At 39.7% G+C, this 23,470-nt stretch overlaps 1 protein-coding gene across 1 annotated transcript in view; it reads left to right on the forward strand.

Moving 5' to 3' along the window:
* LOC117477024 (endothelin-converting enzyme-like 1) overlaps positions 1-23,154 on the forward strand; it is a 63,284-nt gene extending 40,130 nt beyond the window's left edge. The window contains exons 10-17 of the mRNA XM_034123727.1: positions 107-165; positions 3,604-3,655; positions 8,896-8,963; positions 10,704-10,828; positions 15,856-15,921; positions 19,227-19,322; positions 21,552-21,628; positions 22,902-23,154. Coding sequence (XP_033979618.1) covers positions 107-165; positions 3,604-3,655; positions 8,896-8,963; positions 10,704-10,828; positions 15,856-15,921; positions 19,227-19,322; positions 21,552-21,628; positions 22,902-23,001 — 643 coding nt within the window. The 3' untranslated portion in view covers positions 23,002-23,154. The remainder of the gene's footprint in view (positions 1-106; positions 166-3,603; positions 3,656-8,895; positions 8,964-10,703; positions 10,829-15,855; positions 15,922-19,226; positions 19,323-21,551; positions 21,629-22,901) is intronic.
* The last annotated feature ends 316 nt before the right edge of the window (positions 23,155-23,470 follow it).

The following is a 23,470-nucleotide window of genomic DNA, read 5'->3' on the forward strand; positions in this document are numbered from 1 at the left end:
TCAGGATCGGGGTGTGTTTGGAATGGATTGGTGATTTGAGTGTATATGTGTGTGTGTTAGGGATCCCATCTTTATAACCCTGTTTGTTTGTGCCTATTGTCCTCAGGTGGCTTCTCCCCCCGCAGGCCCTTAATGCCTACTACCTCCCTAACAAGAATCAAATGGGTGAGTGCGTGACTCTTCCTCGCGCATACTGATATCTGGGTTTTCTCTATCATCTGTTTCAACACACACACATAATAATAATAAAGCTTTATTTATATAGCACTTTTCATACAACACATGCAGCTCAAAGTGCTTTACAAAATGACACACGTTATAATTAAACAACAAGAAACTCCCCTTGTTAAGAATGTTACGTGCAGCAAAATATAACATTTGATGAGGTTAAGAGACACAAGGAGGTGAAATGTATGATAATACAAATAAAATAAATAATGGTTTCTCTCTGACAGATAAGACACAAGACAACTGAATCGATGCAACAAAATAAAATGTAAAACCCCATAAAGCAAAGTGAACATATAGGTACAACAGAAATACAAATAAAAAGATAATACTATCTATCTATCTATCTATCTATCTATCTATCTATCTATCTATCTATCTATCTATCTATCTATCTATCTATCTATCTATCTATCTATCTATCCATCTATCCATCTATCCACCTATCCACCTACCCACCTACCCACCTACCCACCTACCCACCGACCGACCGACCGACCGACCGACCGACCGACCGACCGACCGACCGACCGACCGACCGACCGACCGACCGACCGACCGACCTACCTACCTACCTACCTACCTACCTACCTACCTACCTACCTACCTACCTACCTACCGACCGACCGACCGACCTACCTATCGACCTACCTACCTACCTACCTACCTACCTACCTACCTACCTACCTACCTACCTACCTACCGACCGACCGACCGACCGACCGACCGACCGACCTACCTACCTACCTACCGACCGACCGACCGACCGACCGACCGACCGACCGACCGACCGACCGACCGACCGACCGACCGACCTACCTACCTACCTACCTACCTACCTACCTACCTACCTACCTACCGACCGACCGACCGACCGACCGACCTACCGACCTACCTACCGACCTACCTACCTACCTACCGACCGACCGACCGACCGACCGACCTACCTACCTACCTACCTACCTACCGACCGACCGACCGACCGACCGACCTACCTACCTACCTACCTACTTACCTACCTACCTACCTACATCTATCTATCTATCGATAGTGCTGATTATTCTAATAAAGGCTAAACGATTAAGAAATCAAAAAGCCCAACGTACAAATAAATATTTCTATTGAAGCATGTTAGATTGATAAAATAAGATAAAATCCTTTAAGACAATATAAAGGTAGGTAAATAATAAAGACTAAAAGAAGGTCCCAACCCTTCCCCCTATTTGCCATTCGTTACACGTAATTACACCATGTTTTCCCGTCTGTCTTTCAACAAGTCATGTCAGCCACGCTTAGTCGAAAAGGAGAAAAAGCCTCCACCTCCTCATATCATATTCCTTCTCATCACTCACTTTCTACTTCAATCTCCACCTCACATACTTAATACCCCCCTGGAGGAAAAACAAGCAGTAACACTGTCCCGCGTTTTAACAAATCTGGCCTGCTGTCTGCCGGCTGGATTAAATCTCTCGCAGAGAAATCAATGCTGGCGGATGCTAGAGGACGAGGGGAGTCAGAGAAACACAGTCATCACAGAGCCTTCGGACGTTTTTATTACCACCCACACACTTTGTTATCTCACTTCAGTCCTGAGCTGCGTATTTATTTTCTCAAACTCAAATTAATCTCTACTTACCACTGGTGTAAAGTACTGTACTTCTACTCCACTACAGTTCAGAGGTAAATGGTGTACTTTTACTCCACTACATGTATTTAATACCTTTAGTTACTTCACAGATGTGGATGAATGATGTGAAATATAATCAAGTGTTAAATCAGACTTTAGTTCCACCTGGAGTAAATCCACAAGCTACCCTGCAGTATACAAAGTCATTCAAACTAGCTGCACCTTTACCAGCTTTGAGAACACTTTAATGATCAATCATTATAAAACATATCATATATATTATTCTGAAATGGACCAATCTGCACAATGACTACTTTTACTGTCGCTACTTTCACTATATTTTGATGATAATACTTTTCTACTTTTACTTGAGTAACATTTTGAATGAAGGACTTTTACTGTAACAGAGTATTCCTACACTCTGGTACTTCTACTTTTACTCAAGTACAAGATCTGAGTACTTCTACTTTTACTAAGTACAAGATCTGAGTACTTCTACTTTTACTCAAGTACAAGATCTGAATACTTCTACTTTTACTCAAGTACAAGATCTGAGTACTTCTAGTTTTACTCAAGTACAAGACCTGGTACAAGACCTGAGTACTTCTACTTTTACTCAAGTACAAGATCTGAGTACTTCTACTTTTACTCAAGTACAAGATCTGAGTACTTCTACTTTTACTCAAATACAAGACCTGGTACAAGATCTGAGTACCTCTACTTTTACTCAAGTACAAGACCTGAGTACTTCTACTTTTACTCAAGTACAAGACCTGAGTACTTCTACTTTTACTCAAGTACAAGACCTGAGTACTTCTACTTTTACTCAAGTACAAGATCTGAGTACCTCTACTTTTACTCAAGTACAAGACCTGAGTACTTCTACTTTTACTCAAGTACAAGACCTGAGTACTTCTACTTTTACTCAAATACAAGACCTGGTACAAGATCTGAGTACCTCTACTTTTACTCAAGTACAAGATCTGAGTACTTCTACTTTTACTCAAATACAAGACCTGGTACAAGATCTGAGTACCTCTACTTTTACTCAAGTACAAGACCTGAGTACTTCTACTTTTACTCAAGTACAAGGTCTGAGTACTTCTACTTTTACTCAAGTACAAGATCTGAGTACTTCTACTTTTACTCAAGTACAAGGTCTGAGTACTTCTACTTTTACTCAAGTACAAGACCTGAGTACTTCTACTTTTACTCAAGTACAAGACCTGAGTACTTAAAAAAGTATGTAAACCAAAACTAACACGACAACATAATATTCATGATAATTCATCCTAACTCTCCTTTTAGTCATTCAATATCTATTTTGTCCGTTTTGTTTCACTTGTCATTTACTTATTTAGATAAGATAAGATAAGATGGTACTTGATTGATCCCAATTTGGGAACATGTTTGTGTTGCAGCAGCATAACATGTTGGTAATATTTGGTCTTTGTTGTCCTTTTTTGTAGTCAGTTTGTGTCTTTGTATTAATTTTGCAAGTGTTTTTGTATTTCTGTACTCACTTTGTGTTTCCATTGAGACTGATTTGTATATTTGTCACACAGAGTGCAGAAAGATATGTATTTCTGGGTGTTTTACACTTCCTCTCAAACTTTCCGTTCCCTAGAGGAACTTTGATATTTATACAAAACAACTTTTCCCACTTAAAAACCAGAGTGTGTGATATTCAAAGTCCTGTCTAGGCATTTCCTCTTCCCTCATGGTGTTTTTCTGAATCTCCTTTCCAGTGTTTCCTGCCGGCATCCTTCAGCCCACTCTCTACAACCCAGAGTTCCCACAGTGAGTATCCATATTCAGAGGTGGGAAGTAGTGGAGTACAAATACTTTGTTACTGTACTTAAGTACATGTTTCTGGTATCAGTACTTTACTCCACTACTTATTTTTCTGATGACTTTTTACTTTGACTTCTTATATTTTGAACCCAAATACCTGTACTTTCTACTTCTTACATTTTGAACACAAATACCTGTACTTTCTACTTCTTACATGTTGAACACAAATACGTGTACTTTCTACTTCTCACATTTTGAACACAAATACCTGTACTTTCTACTTCTCACATTTTGAACACAAATACCTGTACTTTCTACTTCTTACATTTTGAACACAAATACCTGTACTTTCTACTTCTCACATTTTGAACACAAATACCTGTACTTTCTACTTCTTACATTTTGAACACAAATACCTGTACTTTCTACTTCTTACATTTTGAACACAAATACCTGTACTTTCTACTTCTTACATGTTGAACACAAATACCTGTACTTTCTACTTCTTACATGTTGAACCCAAATACCTGTACTTTCTACTTCTTACATTTTGAACACAAATACCTGTACTTTCTACTTCTCACATTTTGAACACAAATACCTGTACTTTCTAATTCTTACATGTTGAACCCAAATACCTGTACTTTCTACTTCTTACATTTTGAACCCAAATACCTGTACTTTCTACTTCTTACATTTTGAACACAAATACCTGTACTTTCTACTTCTCACATTTTGAACACAAATACCTGTACTTTCTACTTCTTACATGTTGAACACAAATACCTGTACTTTCTACTTCTTACATGTTGAACACAAATACCTGTACTTTCTACTTCTTACATGTTGAACACAAATACCTGTACTTTCTACTTCTTACATGTTGAACCCAAATACCTGTACTTTCTACTTCTTACATGTTGAACCCAAATACCTGTACTTTCTACTTCTCACATTTCCCAAACAGGCTGGTTCCTTTAGTTTGAATGTGTGTTTGGTGGCGTGATCATTATTATTTAGAGTCATTGCGTGCCTATTGATTTGAACACGATCCGTGTATCCATCATTTCCTGGTCTTCTCTAAAGAAGAGGGACCAATGAAAACGTTGTCATGTTGCCGTTGTTCAGCATGGAAACATTCATTAGCTAACAATGACATTATTGTTCTATTAATATAAAGGGAGGTCAGGTACTCTTTAAAACAGCTGCTAGTTATGGGTACTTTTTACTGAAGTACATTTCAAAGCCCTCTTTACTTTGACTTGAGTAAAGAAGTTTAGTCAGTACTTCTACTTTCACCAGAGTATTTTTAAACACGAGTATCTGTACTTCTACTTGAGTAAAGGATGTACTTTTGCCATCTCTGTCCATTGGGAGGAAAGAACCTCACCACCACCACATCAACACATCTCATTAAAGCCCACGTTATTCCCGACAAATCCTCTTCTTCTTCAGGTCCCAAGAAAACCTGATTAAAGCAATTTAACGAGCCACCCAGAGCTCAATTACTGAGCAAGGTGCTGCTAATGGAGCAGGTGTCATTGAGAGGTCGCCTCCCTAAATCTGAGTCCATGGAGTAATTTGATGGAGCGTGAAAGGAGATCGCCTCCCGCTCGGACTCTTATTGTCTATTTATCTCCGTGAACTCTCTGAGATGAGATGGAGACATGAATCAGAGTCACAGCATTATTGGACAAAGATATTCATAACTTTGAATTAGTCGTACCAGAACACAAATGATCTCTTGTTCATTGAGGAAGAAGCTTTCATATTGTGGGGTATTTCACCGCTTACTAATAGTACAAAATGTTCTGTTTGCAATTAAAATGATTAAAAGAGGGGGACATGTGGTTCATACTTGCTATTTTGATGCATGTATCTTTTGTAGGGGTTGACCAGACTTTGACTATTTAAATTGTCCCCAGCAACTCAACGTCAAACTGTTAAAAATAATCTCCTCAGTTTGTTTCACATCTCCAATAAGGTGTTTTGTTTTTGCCCCATCAGAAACTCCCCTTACTTCTGAATTATAAATGTTTCCATCAATATGCCATTCAAGTACATTTACCATAGCAGCATAACTATATTAAAATCGACAGAAAGCAGCCGAGCATAAGGTCTTCAAGATGTTTTAAAGCAGAGCACGGCTCTGCAGCGCCGATGAATTCGTAGGTAAACAACTGTTTTATACTCTTTGTTTCCCGAAGCTATTCACTGAGGAGCAAACCCTCTGCTGCCAGTATTCAGTATTATTCTAAACCAGTTCATACACCACAGTCCAACAAGCTGCACCTGCTGCATTCACACAGGACTCAACCAGTCGCTGAAATATCAATTCATGTTTCACAATATTTGAGGGAAAGAAGGTGCAGCATTTCTCTTTTAAATTGAGCAACATAGTAAAAAGGTTTCAGATTTTGATTCCTAAACATCCTGCAGAATAAGATCTGTAAACATCGCTGCACCAAAATAATTTATACTGCATGGTATTTCAATCTGATTTTGCCGAATTAAATATCTAGATAGCGTTATGGATATTGAAGTAGTTCATATTGCAAAAATCAATAGACTTGATATGAACTGTTCAGCTGTAATTTACACACACACAAACACAAACATTTGTTAATTAGCACTTTGTGTAACGAACATTAGCTTACAATTCTGTGGCACTTCATTAGAGGTGATCTACTGTGTGTGTGTGTGTGTGTGTGTGTGTGTGTGTGTGTGTGTGTGTGTGTGTGTGTGTGTGTGTGTGTGTGTGTGTTGTGTGTGTGTGTGTGTGTGTGTGTGTGTGTGTGTGTGTGTGTGTGTGTGTGTGTGTGTGTGTGTGTGTGTGTGTGTGTGTGTTTGTGTGTGTGTGTGTGTGTGTGTGTTTGTGTCTTGAGTTCATTTTATGCCTTTTTGTGGTCATTTTGAGTCTTTAGGTAGTCATTTTTGTCCCTTTGTCCCTCTGTCTGTGATAATTTGGAGTCTCTTTGTGTTCATTTTGAATCTTTCTCTCTCATTCTGTGTCTGTTTTAGTGATATCGTGGCCTTGATGGTCATGCTATGTCTCTTTGTGTTCATTCTGAGACTTTTGTGGTAATTTAGCATCTTATTTTGGTCATTTCTTCTGATTTACCCCTCAGCCCTAATGTATACCTTTGCCCCTCCCCCTCCTTACAAACACAAACATTTGTTAATTAGGACTTTGTGTACCCAACATTAGCTAACACTTCTGTGTCTTCATTAGAGGTGATCACCACTACTTCCACTACCTGCTGCCGCGCATGCTAATCGATATTAATTAATTAATGAGGTACTGTAGCAAAGTGTGTGTGTGTGTGTGTGTGTACCTGTCCCCTTGAAGTTATTACTGCAGTAGCCCTAACCTCCCATAAACTCTCACTCCCACACACACACACACACACACACACACACACACACACACACACACACACACACACACACACACACACTCCCACACACACTCCCACACACACACACACACACACACACACACACACACACCTCCACCACGATGTAGAGTATAATGAAGCTTCAATCAGCCGTTAGTTTTAGCGGGGGAGTAGCAGCGTATCGACTAGCTGTCAGAAAGTAATTTTCAGATGTGGCCATGTGAGTCTGGCCTCTCATCGCTCTCCATATCTGCATGAAGCACAAACACAGCACTCTTCCTCCACCTGCAGGGGTCAAGGAGAGGTGGAGCGGCTGTTTTACACAAGGTCGGGTTGCATTATGTTCAGAGGAGGGAGGTAACTAAGTACATATACTCAAGTACTGCACTTAAGTCGAATGTTTAGGTACTTTACTGCCATTTTATGCTACTGTGTACTTCTACTCCACTACAGTTCAGAGGTACATGGTGTACTTTTACTCCACTACATGTATTTAATACCTTTAGTTACTTCACAGATCTGGATGAATGATGTGAAATCTAATCAAGTGTTAAATCAGACTTTAGTTCCACCTGGAGTAAATCCACAAGCTACCCTGCAGTATACAAAGTCATTCAAACTAGCTGCACCTTTACCAGCTTTGAGAACACTTTCATGATCAATCATTATAAAACATATCATATATATTATTCTGAATTGGACCAATCTGCACAATGACTACTTTTACTGTCGCTACTTTAACTATATTTTGATGATAATACCTTTCTACTTTTACTTGAGGAACATTTTGAATGCAGGACTTTTACTGTAACAGAGTATTCCTACACTCTGGTACTTCTACTTTTACTCAAGTACAAGATCTGAGTACTTCTACTTTTACTCGAGTACAAGATCTGAGTACTTCTACTTTTACTCACGTACAAGATTTGAGTACTTCTACTTTTACTCAAGTACAAGACCTGAGTACTTTTACTCAAGTACAATATCTGAGTACTTCTACTTTTACTCAAGTACAAGACCTGAGTACTTTTACGCAAGTACAATATCTGAGTACTTCTACTTTTACTCAAGTACCAGATCTTCTCCCACCTCTTATTTAGTTTCAACAACTTGTGAAATAAAGTCTTATCTTCACTCTGAAAAGGTCCCATTGCTGATTTTCCCTCACATGAAAAACCGATGTTTTCTAATCAGTGTGAACAGAACAAAATGTGGCATTGATCTCCTTCTTATTCAATACCAATCCGTGCCACGTGGAAACAAAATTAGATCCCGAGTGAAAGTCGCACTCGATCACGTTCGGCTGAGCAGAATCAGCAATGAGGACATCGGGACAAAAGCAGCAGAGAAAGCCCAGAGCTGTTCGTAATGAGACACTGGGAATCAGTCAGAAGCTCTTGCTTTGTCCTAAAGTCAGTGGATCAGCTACTGGCTAACTTTGGGCTTGTTGGTAACTTTAGATTAGATATCGCTTTTTTCCTTTTGCTTTAAAAGCTGATGTCATGCTTTACTTAAGACCTGGGAAGCTTCAACATCCTTTATAGCAACTGAACTTCAAGCCATGGTTGTGTACTTATTTGTCTTTATATTGTATTATATTACCAATGTGTACTTTTCCTCTCTATAATAAGTTAGCTTAGTCTTTATCATGATTCTGAACTAATAATTAAAAAAGTTAGTCATGGCAAATAGAGTTCATACCAGACCAACTACAGCAGCAGTTTAGGAATACTACTTTTATTTGAGAAGTTCATGGTCTTGTTAAGTATAGGCATTCAATTCAAATACTTTTTAAGCACCTGTTGATACCAATGACCTACATTTTAACATTTCCCTTCCTTTTGCCAGGTCTCTGAACTACGGAGGGATAGGAGCGATCATTGGCCACGAGCTCACACATGGATATGATGACTGGGGTAAGGACATTTCTCCACCTGTAATCCATTCAGCTAAAAGCCATTCAGCTTTAATCAATCACTCAAAAGCTAACAACCATCGTCATTTTCACCATTTTGAGTTAAACTCCATTTTACAGAAATAGCTAAGGTTCCCATTATCATTCATTCAATTCAACATTTGTAGCCACAATCTCAAGCTTTCTTTTCCAGTCAAAAGAGCTGCCCTCTATACGTCTGAACACTTTAATGACTGGATGAAATGTCTGCCCACCAAATACTGGAATGACTTTGAGTAATACTTCCAGCTTTATTGTCAGAAAGTCTTTCTACAAATATGATTTGATATATTAGCAGTTCAGATGGTTCTTGAACGGGATACATCCACCAAAGTCAATGGCCAGAAAAAGCAAGAGTTCCCTGATGATTTATCCAATTTTAAACTATTTGTTGCCACCATCTCTAACTTTCATTCCTGCTCAAAAGAGCTGCTCTTTATACGTCTGAAGACTTTGATGAAAATGTGAAATGTCTGCCCACTGACCTACCAAGTACTGGAATAACTGAGAGTAATACTGACTGGTGTGTCGGTCCAATATTAGTCTATTTATCAGAAAGTTATTAAATGTAGATAGATAAGCCGCCCAGATGGCTCTTGAACTGGGAACATCCAACAAAGTCAATGGCCAGAAAAATCAAGAGTTCCTTGTTGATTTATGCAATTTTACATCATTTGTTCCCACCATCTCTAACTTTCATTCCCGCTCAAAAGAGCTGCTTTTTAAGAAACGTCTAAAGACTTTAATGACAATGTGACATTTCTGCCCTCAACCTACCAAATACAATAATACCTTTGAGTAATACTGACTGGTACGTAAGTGCAATACCAGATTATTTATCAGAAAGTTATTCTACAAATGTAGTTGCGTAGAAAAAGTGGTTCGGTTGTCTCTTGAACTGGATACATCCGCCAAAGTCAATGGCCAGAAAAAGCAAGAGTTCTCTGACGTGTTATGCAATTTTAAACCATTTGTTGCCTCCATCTCTAACTTTCATTCCCGATCAAAAGAGCTTCCCTTTATACGTCTTAATGATGGTGTGAAATTCCTCCCAGCCACCTAACAAATACTGGAATAACTTTGAGTGATACTAATTGGTACATAAGTGCAATACTAGCTTTATGTCTCTCTTGAACTGGAAACATCCGCCAAAGTCAATGGCCAGAAAAAGCAAGAGTTCTCTGATGATTTATTTACACAATATTTTGCCAGATTCTCTAACTTTCATGCACGTTAAGATACGCCCGAAGTCTCCGATGACAATGTGAAATTTCTGCCCGCAACCTAACAAATACTAGAACAAATGTCAGTATTTCTGACTGGTAGGTTGATGCACTTCCTGCTTTATTGCCAGAAGTTATTCTACAAATGTAGTTGCGTAGAAAAAGTAGTTCAGATGGCTCTTGAACTGGGGACATCCACCAAAGTCAATGGCTAGAAAAAGCAAGAGTTCCCTGATGATCTTTGCTATTTTGAAATAATTTAGTCCATCAATTCAGGTGGCTATTTAACTGGATGCATCTGCCAAATACAAACCCAACGTTTTGCCTCCCAGTGGTTTTAGTCTTGCTTCTAAAATGGCGCGCTGGGCAGCTTTTTGGACTGTGAAGGAAAGTTTTAGGTTGTGTTGTCTCCATGCTAACACTGGCCCCCCCTGCCCTTTATCCCTTCATCTTAGTGATGCAATGGTTCATGTCCCTAGGGGGCCAGTATGACCGCCACGGGAACCTCAAGCAGTGGTGGACGGAGGAGTCCTACACCAAGTTCCAGAAGAAAGCCGAGTGCATCGTCAAGCTCTACGATAACTTCACCGTGTATAACCAGAAGGTGGGTCAGAAACACAAACGCTATGTTGGTCAGAGTTAAATTGGAAAGATACATTATCTGGCTAAATGCTGTTGTTTTGGGTACCCCAGAAACCCAGGTTTATTTTTTACAAATAGATATAACCATGACACTTCCCCAGTTAATTACTTACATTACAAAGCCAAGGAGGGTCAGGCCGATTGTCGAACCTCAGATTAAGGAGGAACAATGCAGATTCCGTCCTGGCCGTGGAACGACGGATCAGTTTTTTACTCTTGCAAGGATCCTGGAGGGGGCCTGGGAGTACGCTGATCCGGTCTACATGTGTTTTGTAGATTTGGAGAAGGCGTATGACCGGGTTCCCAGGGAGTTACTGTGGGGGGTGCTGCAGGAGTATGGGGTGAGGGGGTCTCTTCTCAGGGCCATCCAATCTCTGTACTCCCAAAGCGAGAGCTGTGTACGGGTCCTCGGCAGTAAGTCGGACCCATTTCCGGTGAGGGTTGGCCTCCGCCAGGGCTGCGCTTTGTCACCAATCCTGTTTGTAATATACATGGATAGGATTTCGAGGCGTAGTCGTGGGGGAGGGGGTCTGCAGTTCGGTGGACTAAGGATTGCACCACTGCTTTTTGCAGATGATGTGGTTCTAATGGCTTCATCGGTCTGCGACCTTCAGCACTCACTGGATCGGTTCGCAACCGAGTGTGAAGCGGCTGGGATGAGGATCAGCACCTCAAAATCTGAGGCCATGGTTCTCAGCAGGAAACCCATGGACTGTCCACTCCAAGTAGGGAATGAGGCCTTACCCCAAGTGAAGGAGTTCAAGTATCTCTGGGTCTTGTTCTCGAGAGAGGGAACAATGGAGCGTGAGAGGGGCCGGAGAATCGGAGCAGCGGGAGCGGTACTGCAGTCGCTTTACCGCACCGTTGTGACGAAAAAGAGAGCTGAGCCAGAAGGCAAAGCTCTCTGTCTACCGGGCCATTTCCGTTCCTACCCTCACCTATGGTCATGAAGGATGGGTCATGACCGAAAGAACGAGATTGCGGATACAAGCGGCCGAGATGGGTTTTCTCCGCAGGGTGTCTGGCGTCTCCCTTAGGGATAAGGTGAGAAGTTCAGTCATCCGGGAGGGACTCGGAGTTGAACCGCTCCTCCTTCGTGTCGAAAGTAGCCAGTTGAGGTGGTTCGGGCACCTAGTAAGGATGCCACCTGGGCGCCTCCCTAGGGAGGTGTTCCAGGCACGTCCAGCTGGGAGGAGACCAAGGGGTAGACCTGGGACCAGGTGGAGGGATTATATCTCTTCGCTGGCCTGGGAGCGCCTTGGGACCCCCCAGTCAGAGCTGGTTGATGAGGCCAGGGAAAGGAAGGTTTGGGGCTCTCTGCTGGAACTGATACCTCCGCGACCCGACCACGGATAAGCGGGAGAAGATGGATGGATGGACAAAGCCAATGACAATAACAACAATGACATTTATTTTGTGGATTACAACTTTTCTGAAATGTTACATTTGTAAATGGGCCATTATCTTATTTATAAGGTGCACATTTGCATACATTTTTAGAACAGAAATGTAAACGTTGGATAAAGCCAGGTTCAAAATAACTTGTAACTGTTATTGAAATGGATCAGAAACACAACGCTCTGTAAAAGTCCTCATTTGCATCGGCCATGTTATGTTGATCAGAGTAAACTTTATTGGTGTCATTTTTCTTTCTTGGTACCACAGAATAATTCAGAAAAATAAACCTGCTGCATTTCTACATCCTAATGTCACCTTCTTTCAAGGAGGGTAGAGAACAGAGGGTTGTTTTTTTAACTAAACTTTATAACAATAGTATAACAAATTTCGTGAAATGTAATATTTACATTTGATAAATGGGGCATTATCTTATAATAAGGAGCTAACTTGCATACATTCCCATACATGTAAACATTGGATAAAGCCAGGTTCAAAATGATCGATTCATTTTGTTGACATGGTTTTATGAAGGGGCTTTTTGGATATCTCTTTTGAACTTTACATAAAACAGAACACAACGTTTAGCTGTTATTGAAATGTCTATTGAGATGTTTTATTTCCAAAATAACCCAAACTCCAAAAATGTACCAGAGCATGAAAAACAAGTATTTGCCTCGGATGTCTTGCATTGTTCCAAACTGTGACTGAAATTATAAAATCAACAGGGCAGATATCTATTAGTCACTTTACACTCGACTGGTTTAAGCACATCCCATTTTCAGAGCCAAATCCTGCTCAGCGAGCTAACGCTAGGTGGCTGGCAAATGTATCTCACATTCACTCACAAATGGATCCTGCATTTCAGTGTCAGTACAATCGTACATTTAACTAAGATAACTGGTTGCTCCGTGTATTAAGTGATGGGGAAGTCATATTGGAAAACAGGGTAGAAATCAGCAGGGTAACCAAGATGAAGGAAGTATTAGAACGCCTTTATTTGAGTGGCTTAATCATTAATTAGAGTCAGGGCTTATAACAAACATGAACAGTTATTTTTTTATTTAGATAATTTAAAGTTTGGCTTAAGTCAATGGAGATTCACTCAACATACTGTACGTTAGCCAATCTTTTTCTATGCTTTGATTTAATGATTGCAGCTAAGCTTAATGTGTCCTACCTAAAGTTGTAAACAGTCAGACTGTGACATCCAAATCATGCTGTGACATCAATCAACAAAGTGCCGTCCAAACATGTGAAACGTTATGTAACCTATCTTTGTCAGTTCCTTAAAATGTATCAATAGTTTAAGCTGTTTATATATTGGGTTTGACCAAACATGTTTTACATTGTCCCCAAAAGGTTGCAAAGCTATAACTAAAAGGGAATGTGCTTTACTGCTCAGGCTCCTATGCTTTATTGCACATACACATTTACACAATGTATTATTTATACACAAGGTTGACTGGTATTAGGTTAATGTACAATATGATAAAGCTTGGTGTTTTATTATTTCGTATTCACTGCTTCCCTGCTTATCTATGAAAGGTTTTTGCAATATTATTTTTAAGATACCAAATAGATACGCATGATTACATGTAAGAATCGGTTTGAAGTACAACTCTACTCGAACAAACGTTCCTATAATCTCTTCAGCGTCCCCGTAGGAGCTTTTTTCATCTCTGATTATGCTTCGAGATTTATAACAGAGAGCCTGCATTATGTATGAAGTGGAGTTTGAAAAATATGAGCAATTACCTAGAAAGGCAGATTTTAACAACAGACCATATTTTGTTGTACGACGAGCCATGCAGGAGCTGTGCAGTCAGAACATATCCGCTTCTCTAGCTTCTATGTTTTAGTATTCAAACAAATCTTCACATAAATAGTTATTAATACAATTTAAGTACATTAATTCAAGAGGTTTTTTGGTTCTGGGCGTAGTTTAGTATCTGTGTCACTCAAATGTAAAGGAATAGCTTGAGAGGTTTTTCTTTCTCGGACATAAGCACAAGGTGTGTGTGTGTGTGTGTGTGTGTGTGTGTGTGTGTGTGTGTGTGTGTGTGTGTGTGTGTGTGTGTGTGTGTGTGTGTGTGTGTGTGTGTGTGTGTGTGTGTGTGTGTGTGTGTGTGTGTGTGTGTGTGTGTGTGTGTGTGTGTGTGTGTGTGTGTGTGTGTGTGTGTGTGTGTGTGTGTGTGTGTGTGTGTGTGTGTGTGTGTGTGTGTGTGTGTGTACCAGTGTGTGTACCAGTGTGTGTTGTTCCTCTCGGTGTGTGTGTGTGTGTACCAGTGTGTTCTGTTCCTCTGTGTGTGTGTGTGTGTGTGTGTGTGTGTGTGCGTGTGTGTGTGTGTACCAGTGTGTGTTGTTCCTCTCGGTGTGTGTGTGTGTACCAGTGTGTTATGTTCCTCTGTGTGTGTGTGTGTGTGTGTGTGTGTGTGTGTGTGTGGTGTGTGTGTGTGTGTGTACCAGTGTGTTCTGTTCCTCTCGGTGTGTGTGTGTGTGTACCAGTGTGTTATGTTCCTCTGTGTGTGTGTGTGTGTGTGTGTGGTGTGTGTGTGGTGTGTGTGTGTGTGTGTGTACCAGTGTGTTCTGTTCCTCTCGGTGTGTGTGTGTGTGTACCAGTGTGTTATGTTCCTCTGTGTGTGTGTGTGTGTCTGTGTCTGTGTGTGTGTGTGTGTGTGTGTGTGTGTGTGTGTGTGTGTGTGTGTGTGTGTGTGTGTGTGTGTGTGTGTGTGTGTGTGTGTGTGTGTGTGTGGTGTGTGTGTGTGTGTGTGTGTGTGTGTGTGTGTGTGTGTGTGTGTGTGTGTGTGTGTGTGTGTGTGTGTGTGTGTGTGGAGATGTTTTCCATCTGCAGGATGAACATAATACACTCATACCGATTCATTTCCTATGGCGGTCTGACCGAGAACATCAAGGGTGTTTCACTGTTGAATAAATCACTCAAAATTCAATGCAAGTGGTGATCTTCAATTGTATATGTTCAAAGGCCTAGTGTGGAGGATAACATCAGGTCTTGAGGCAATTGGATGAAAAACACAATATTTATGATCAAAAACAAAGTCACTCGGTCACTGTTGACCCGAAACGCAAGAGAAGGGTTAAGGTATCAGTCTTCTCAGGAAGTGAATAAGCTCTGTAGAAATTGTAGAAATGTTCTTTTTGAATAACAAGACGAAAGTACATTTGTTTAAAAACCAAGAAATACCGATATTCGTCACATCCCAGATCCTTCCTTAAAGTACATCCTTGAAGTACATGTACACACAGTATAGGGAAGGAGATGTTCATTGTAGCGGACACAATCATAACTAAATAAACTGGAAATTAAACCCTAAATATAACTACCGCTGAGGCACCAGTAAGCTCCTTTATTTTCTTGTTAAGGGTATCAGTCTTCTGAGGAAGTGAATAAATGTAGACATTTCTTTTTGATTTATAAGACGAAATCAGACCTTAATTGAAAACTAAATATCGACATAAGTCACATCCCAGATCCTTCAATTAAGTACATCCTTGAAGTGCATGTACACACAGTATATGGTAGGAGATGTTAATATTGTTCAGAGTTTCAGTGTTTTCTTTCCGTGTGTTCAGGTGAACGGTCGTCTCACACTCGGGGAGAACATCGCCGACATGGGAGGACTGAAGCTGTCGTACTATGTGAGTAATATGTAATACCAGCTGTATTCAAATACTGTGGCTGTGTGTCTTCACCAAGTGTAAATATTAAAGTTTGCATTATCACCGTGAAGCACTTCTGTCCATCTTCGTTGTCGAAAATCTATCAAATCTAAAACCACTCTGCTATATATGTGCATATTTGCATTAAAGTAAAGAGCAGGAGTCAAACATATCTGTGTGTGTGTGTGTGTGTGTGTGTGTGTGTGTGTGTGTGTGTGTGTGTGTGTGTGTGTGTGTGTGTGTGTGTGTGTGTGTGTGTGTGTGTGTGTGTGTGTGTGTGTGTGTGTGTGTGTGTGTGTGTGTGTGTGTGTGTGTGTGTGTGTGTGTGTGTGTGTGTGTGTGTGTGTGTGTGTGTGTGTGTGTGTGTGTTTGACTGGATAGCAGAGTATAATTTAATTCCATATTGAAGTGTTTTTCTGAACAAAAGGAATGACTGATTTAAAAAAAAAAATATCATAATATAAAAGGCAACAACAGGGTCATAATGCCAGTTAGTCATGTCAATCATTTAGAGTGACTGAAATAAACAAGAAGGTGTTTACTACATTTCAGGGATTTCTACAAGGAGAAAGTATTGTTATTGTTATCTTATTTAAAGTGGCATAAGACCATTTGTTTTACTTCCCAACCATAGTGTTTTCAAAATAGTATGGCTGCAGAGTGGTGGTCCTAAACACGGAAATTAGTCAGCATTTTAGCACTTCCTGTTCCCTCACCTCAATGGTTTTTTCAAGTGTTTGTTAGCCTCAATTAAGGTCTTTGGTTAACACAAGCTGAAAGATTTTAAAATGTTGTTGCTAATAAGTGTGTAAATGAGACGACTAAACGTCATCACGGCCAGCATTAGCCGCCTTTAGCTTAGCGGTGGTGACGTGAAGTCATGTGACCGTGCTGTAGTTCCTTTATAGCCCAGCATTAGCCGCCTTTAGCTTAGCGGTGGTGACGTGAAGTCATGTGACCGTGCTGTAGTTCCTCTATAGCCCAACATTAGCCACCTTTAGCTTAGCGGTGGTGACGTGAAGTCATGTGACCGTGCTGTAGTTCCTTTATAGCCCAACATTAGCTGCCTTTAGCTTAGCGGTGGTGACGTGAAGTCATGTGACCATGCTGTAGTTCCTTTATAGCCCAACATTAGCCTCCTTTAGCTTAGCGGTGGTGACGTGAAGTCATGTGACCGTGCTGTAGTTCCTTTATAGCCCAACATTAGCCGCCTTTAACTTTAGCCTTTAGCTTAGCAGCTTAACAAACATTGGCTGTTTGTGGAGGGAACTAGGAAGAAGCTACCTTCAGGGTCTTCTACAGAAATACGTCCTCCCAATGCCACTCTGTTCCCAATTAAATCCCAAATGAATTACCCAATTACGCCAAGTGACTGGAAAACAATTAACGTCTTTGTACCTTTTCTCTCCTGTTGAGTGAGTGGCTCAGCCTGACGGCAAACTGTATTTTTTGTCTCATTGACATATTTTCCTGCCTCACTTAGCGCTCTGTTTCCTGCTGGAAATGGTTGCAAATGAGAACAAAAGAACATGAAAGAAGATGTGTATTTTGCTATAAAATTAACATATACTTGTAAATAATAAATAAAACATCTTCATGCTGAACAGAGACAATATATCTCTCTGAATGTGTTTTATTTTCGATGTGTTTTCCTCACCACATCAGGGGTGCTTTTTATTATGCTCAGCTGTCTCCTTGATTCCTTTCCTTGCCTTCAAGAGGAGTCGAAGCAACAGGCCTTAAACCAAATGAGATATCCTTGCCTTGAGGTGTCGTTTTAAAGCAACATAAATGAAAAATGACGCGATGCACAGCTGCACCGGCTGTCCTTTGTTTTGTTACACCGCTTTTTTTATAATCTCTCTCTGATAAGCAGAACAGTGTTCATGACAACTCACAGATTTACATTTAATTCAATTGAAAACATTGCATAATGTGACAAGAATATACGGATGTCATACTACATCAACACTTTAACGGACATACTATATATTTATAGCTTCTTTATATTCAATCAGGTTAAGATGCAAGATAACACGAGAATACGAGGAACAGATACAGTGGAAACATGTATAGCATTCAGATGTTTTTCCTTTGGTACACTCTTATATACATGTTTGTATGTTTTTTCTATATTGCACACACTAAAAAGGATAATTACTCACCTCTGTTTACCATAGTTAAGTCACTATTTAAATAGATGTTTTCAGGAACCTTAAAGCTACGATTGTGACATAATTTGACTGCTTTGAGTCTTTTGATAAGGAAAAAATCAATATATATGACCAAGTACGGTATGGTTTATTCAAAGAGTTTCTTAATTGACTTCAGAGAATAATAACTGTTTCGTAAAATGTACCATTGCCATTTTATAAAATTACTATACTTACTATACTGATATACACCTGAACATCAGCAGGAGAGGACTCTTTAAAGTAGAGACACTACATACTGATATACACCTGAACATCAGCAGGAGAGGACTCTTTAAAGTAGAGACACTACATACTGATATACACCTGAACATCAGCAGGAGAGGACTCTTTAAAGTAGAGACACTACATACTGATATACACCTGAACATCAGCAGGAGAGGACTCTTTAAAGTAGAGACACTACATACTGATATACACCTGAACATCAGCAGGAGAGGACTCTTTAAAGTAGAGACACTACATACTGATATACACCTGAACATCAGCAGGAGAGGACTCTTTAAAGTAGAGACACTACATACTGATATACACCTGAACATCAGCAGGAGAGGACTCTTTAAAGTAGAGACACTACATACTGATATACACCTGAACATCAGCAGGAGAGGACTCTTTAAAGTAGAGACACTACATACTGATATACACCTGAACATCAGCAGGAGAGGACTCTTTAAAGTAGAGACACTACATACTGATATACACCTGAACATCAGCAGGAGAGGACTCTTTAAAGTAGAGACACTACATACTGATATACACCTGAACATCAGCAGGAGAGGACTCTTTAAAGTAGAGGACACTACATACTGATATACACCTGAACATCAGCAGGAGAGGACTCTTTAAAGTAGAGACACTACATACTGATATACACCTGAACATCAGCAGGAGAGGACTCTTTAAAGTAGAGACACTACATACTGATATACATCTGGAAATGAGGGCCTCTTTAAGCTAAAAACGTGTCTCTTCCCACTTTAACTTACAGAGATTAAGCAACTTTCGACACCAGGTGAAGGGTCATCATTTCATTAATACCTCTTATCTTTCTCTATCCTCTCTCTGCAGGCGTACCAGAAGTGGGTGAGGGAGCACGGTCCGGAGAGACCCCTCCCCGGACTCAAATACACACACGAGCAGCTGGTGTTCATCGCCTTTGCACAGGTACCATGTTTCCTCTGTTGTCTTCAGAGATGGCAAAAGTACACACATCCTTTACTCAAGTAGAAGTACAGATACTCGTGTTTAAAAATACTCTGCTAAAAGTAGAAGTACTGACTAAACTTCTTTACTCAAGTAAAAGTAAAGAGGGCTTTGATATGTACTTAAAGGGGACCTATCATGCAAAATGCACTTTTGTACGTCTTTTATACATGAATATGTGTCCCCGGTGTTCCAGGGAACTCACCAAGTGTCAGAAAACACAACCCTCTCTATTTTCCTCCATACCCAAATCTCTAAAAAAGGGGCTGCAACGGATCTGATAAAAACTGATCCAGATTTGAACACTGTCCTGACGTCAGGACGGTGGCGCTACGGCTATTGGGCCAACTCCACCAATCAGGAGGAGACAGCCACGGCCATTGCCGTTCGAAAGCGCTGGAGACGCTGTAGTACATATGCCAGGCCTCTAGATGGTGCTGTTCTCACTGAATCAGCCCTTGCAAAAACAGAGCTAGAAATTGTCAAATTGAGCAAAATGAGGCATGGCTAAAATGCATGATCTGTTTGGTATTTTGAAAAAGAAAAAAGTATAAATATGCCTTATATAGGTATGGTCCTACACTATATTATTCAAATATAGCATGATAGCTCCACTTTAAGTAAAAAGTACCCATAACTAGCAGCTGTTTTAAAGAGTACCTGACCTCCCTTTATATTAATAGAACAATAATGTCATTGTTAGCTAATGAATGTTTCCATGCTGAACAACGGCAACATGACAACGTTTTCATTGGTCCCTCTTCTTTAGAGAAGACCAGGAAATGATGGATACACGGATCGTGTTCAAATCAATAGGCACGCAATGACTCTAAATAATAATGATCACGCCACCAAACACACATTCAAACTAAAGGAACCAGCCTGTTTGGGAAATGTGAGAAGTAGAAAGTACAGGTATTTGTGTTCAACATGTAAGAAGTAGAAAGTACAGGTATTTGGGTTCAACATGTAAGAAGTAGAAAGTACAGGTATTTGGGTTCAACATGTAAGAAGTAGAAAGTACAGGTATTTGGGTTCAACATGTAAGAAGTAGAAAGTACAGGTATTTGTGTTCAAAATGTAAGAAGTAGAAAGTACAGGTTTTTGTGTTCAACATGTAAGAAGTAGAAAGTACAGGTTTTTGTGTTCAACATGTAAGAAGTAGAAAGTACAGGTATTTGTGTTCAACATGTAAGAAGTAGAAAGTACAGGTATTTAAGTTCAAAATGTAAGAAGTAGAAAGTACAGGTATTTGTGTTCAAAATGTAAGAAGTAGAAAGTACAGGTATTTGAGTTCAACATGTAAGAAGTAGAAAGTACAGGTATTTGTGTTCAAAATGTAAGAAGTAGAAAGTACAGGTTTTTGTGTTCAACATGTAAGAAGTAGAAAGTACAGGTATTTGAGTTCAAAATGTAAGAAGTAGAAAGTACAGGTATTTGTGTTCAACATGTAAGAAGTAGAAAGTACAGGTATTTGTGTTCAACATGTAAGAAGTAGAAAGTACAGGTATTTGTGTTCAACATGTAAAAGTAAAAAGTGGTCAGAGAAATAAGTAGTGGAGTAAAGTACTGATACCAGAAACATGTACTTAAGTACAGTAACGAAGTATTTGTACTCCACTACTTCCCACCTCTGGTTGTCTTTCATCACATTTCCATGTTCAGTGGTTTCAGTTCTGCTCAGCTGCAGTCTCACATCACAGAGAGCAGGTAGCAGTTAGATATGAATCCAACATTAGCACACAAACATCCAGAGAGAAACGCAGCGCTGATGATGCTACAGTCGCTCTGAGCTCTGGACCCCCCCCCCCCCCCCCCCCGCTAACTATTATCATTGAATTTAAATGAAACCATTGACATGCAAAACTTAAAGTAACTGTGGCAAAATGTAGACTCATTTTTAACACAACATGATGTCTTTTAGCTTTAAAACTCTTGCCATAGTGTTAGTACTTACATATGTTCATAACACACATCTGTTTATAGTCCACATACCCAAGTATTATATATTAAGACACTAAACAGTTTCTTTATTGTACATTGTTTAACTTCTGTTCAATTCGACACGTATGTTTGACTTCTTTTGTTGCTGTGCATATTTTTTGTCCATTTATTATTATTTCATCCTAAAATGGAGTTGAGTTTTAACCCAATTTAAACTAAATATAAATAACAATCTTGTTTTTTCAGAACTGGTGTATGAAGAGGAGATCTCAGTCCATCTACCTGCAGCTGCTGACGGACAAACACGCTCCAGAGCACTACAGGTACACACACACACACACACACACACACACACACACACACACACACACACACACACACACACACACACACACACACACACACACACACACACACACACACACACACACACACACACACACAGATATCTGGAAACAATATCATAGTATGGTATGTCAAAAATATCAAAACATACAGTATGTCGAATCATTCAAAAATAATGACATAGTATAGTATTTGGAAATAAAGGCAAAGTATAGTATGACACAAATATTAAACAAATACTACATAGTATATACAGTATGTTGAAAGTATCTGATAAAATGGCATAGTATAGTAGGTCCAGAAATGTCAGAAAATGCTGAAAATATCAGGAAAAACTTCACGGTATACTATAAACATATTATGGAGTTATTAAGCCCACTTTTCAAATAAATTCAGTCAATTAAAGTTGAAAACATTTTTTTTTTAAATCGGAGCAAAAAAAATGCCCAATAATTTATTTAGATAACGAGCTTGAAATAGACCCTTCATATTTCCCCTTACTACAATCACTCTGTTTTAAGGGTTGAGCTGCCAACATGAAACCTGTGATGTAGACACACACACACACACACACACACACACACACACACACACACACACACACACACACACACACACACATATGCATATATATATCTGGAAAAAACCTCGCAAATATCTGAGGAAACTACATAGTATAAAAATATAAAAAATGTGAGATAATTCACTATGTTGAGTCATTTTTAAGAGATGACATAGTGTAATACGTCAAAAATGACCGAAAATGACGTAAATATCAGGAAAAACGAACAGAAAAGCCCAAGGCAAGGCAAGGCAAGGTTATTCATATAGCACCTTTCAACACAAGGCAATTCAAAGTGCTTTACAAAAATGAAAGACATTAAGAAAATTGCATTTAAAAACAGTAATTAAAAAGCAAAGATACAATACATATACAATATACAATACATAACACGCTCCAGATATATCCTTCATATTTCCCCTTATTATGAGCACTCTGAGGCACACTTTGTTTCTTAAATCATATTCAAGTGAAACGCATAATTGATTGATTTTGCTAACTGATAACTGAACTTATGAGGCAATAGACCTCTCCTCTAGTGAGTGGCCTCGGTATAGTATGTCAAAAATACTCATAGTTTAGTATGTTGACAATATCCAGTGAAAAACAATACATATATAACATGAATGAAATCAAAATGTAGTTTTCAGATCCAGCTCTTGTGTAACTCTCCTGTCTCCTCCCTGCAGAGTGATCGGCAGCGTCTCCCAGTTCGATGAGTTTGCTCGAGTTTTCCACTGCCCGAAGAGTTCGCCCATGAACCCTGTGGACAAATGCTCCGTATGGTGACCTCTGACCCCCCCCTAAAAGATAACCTGTTGACCCCTGGGACCCTCCTCTTCTTGTTAACGAGCCTAATCTGCCTGTAAAGGAGGAACTTTCTAACATCATCACCTTTTCAATTAGGAGTGTTTTTACATCGTATGTACTAACCCATTCATCGTGTACATAAATATATATTTTTCTATGTTTACATTTACTTTCAAATCATCTATTTTTCTATTTTAGCAAGATATCTCTTATGCATAGAACCCACGCACTACTTTGGTTTTAAATGACATGTTTTCTCGTCTCTGTAGCATCAGTTTGAATCACCTCTCAGCAGAGTGAGCATATGCAGCAGTGAGTTGTGATCCGTAGCGTCCTCGTGCCTGCAGACAAGCTGCTGTTTGCTTCACATTTCTGGGGGTATAAGTCTTACCGTTATGACTGTGGTGATGTGTGCCTGCGTCGGTCTCTTGTTTCTGTGAGTGTTTGT

Source organism: Trematomus bernacchii, unplaced genomic scaffold (assembly GCF_902827165.1).
Source record: "Trematomus bernacchii unplaced genomic scaffold, fTreBer1.1, whole genome shotgun sequence".
In the NCBI taxonomy this organism is placed as follows: domain Eukaryota; kingdom Metazoa; phylum Chordata; class Actinopteri; order Perciformes; family Nototheniidae; genus Trematomus; species Trematomus bernacchii.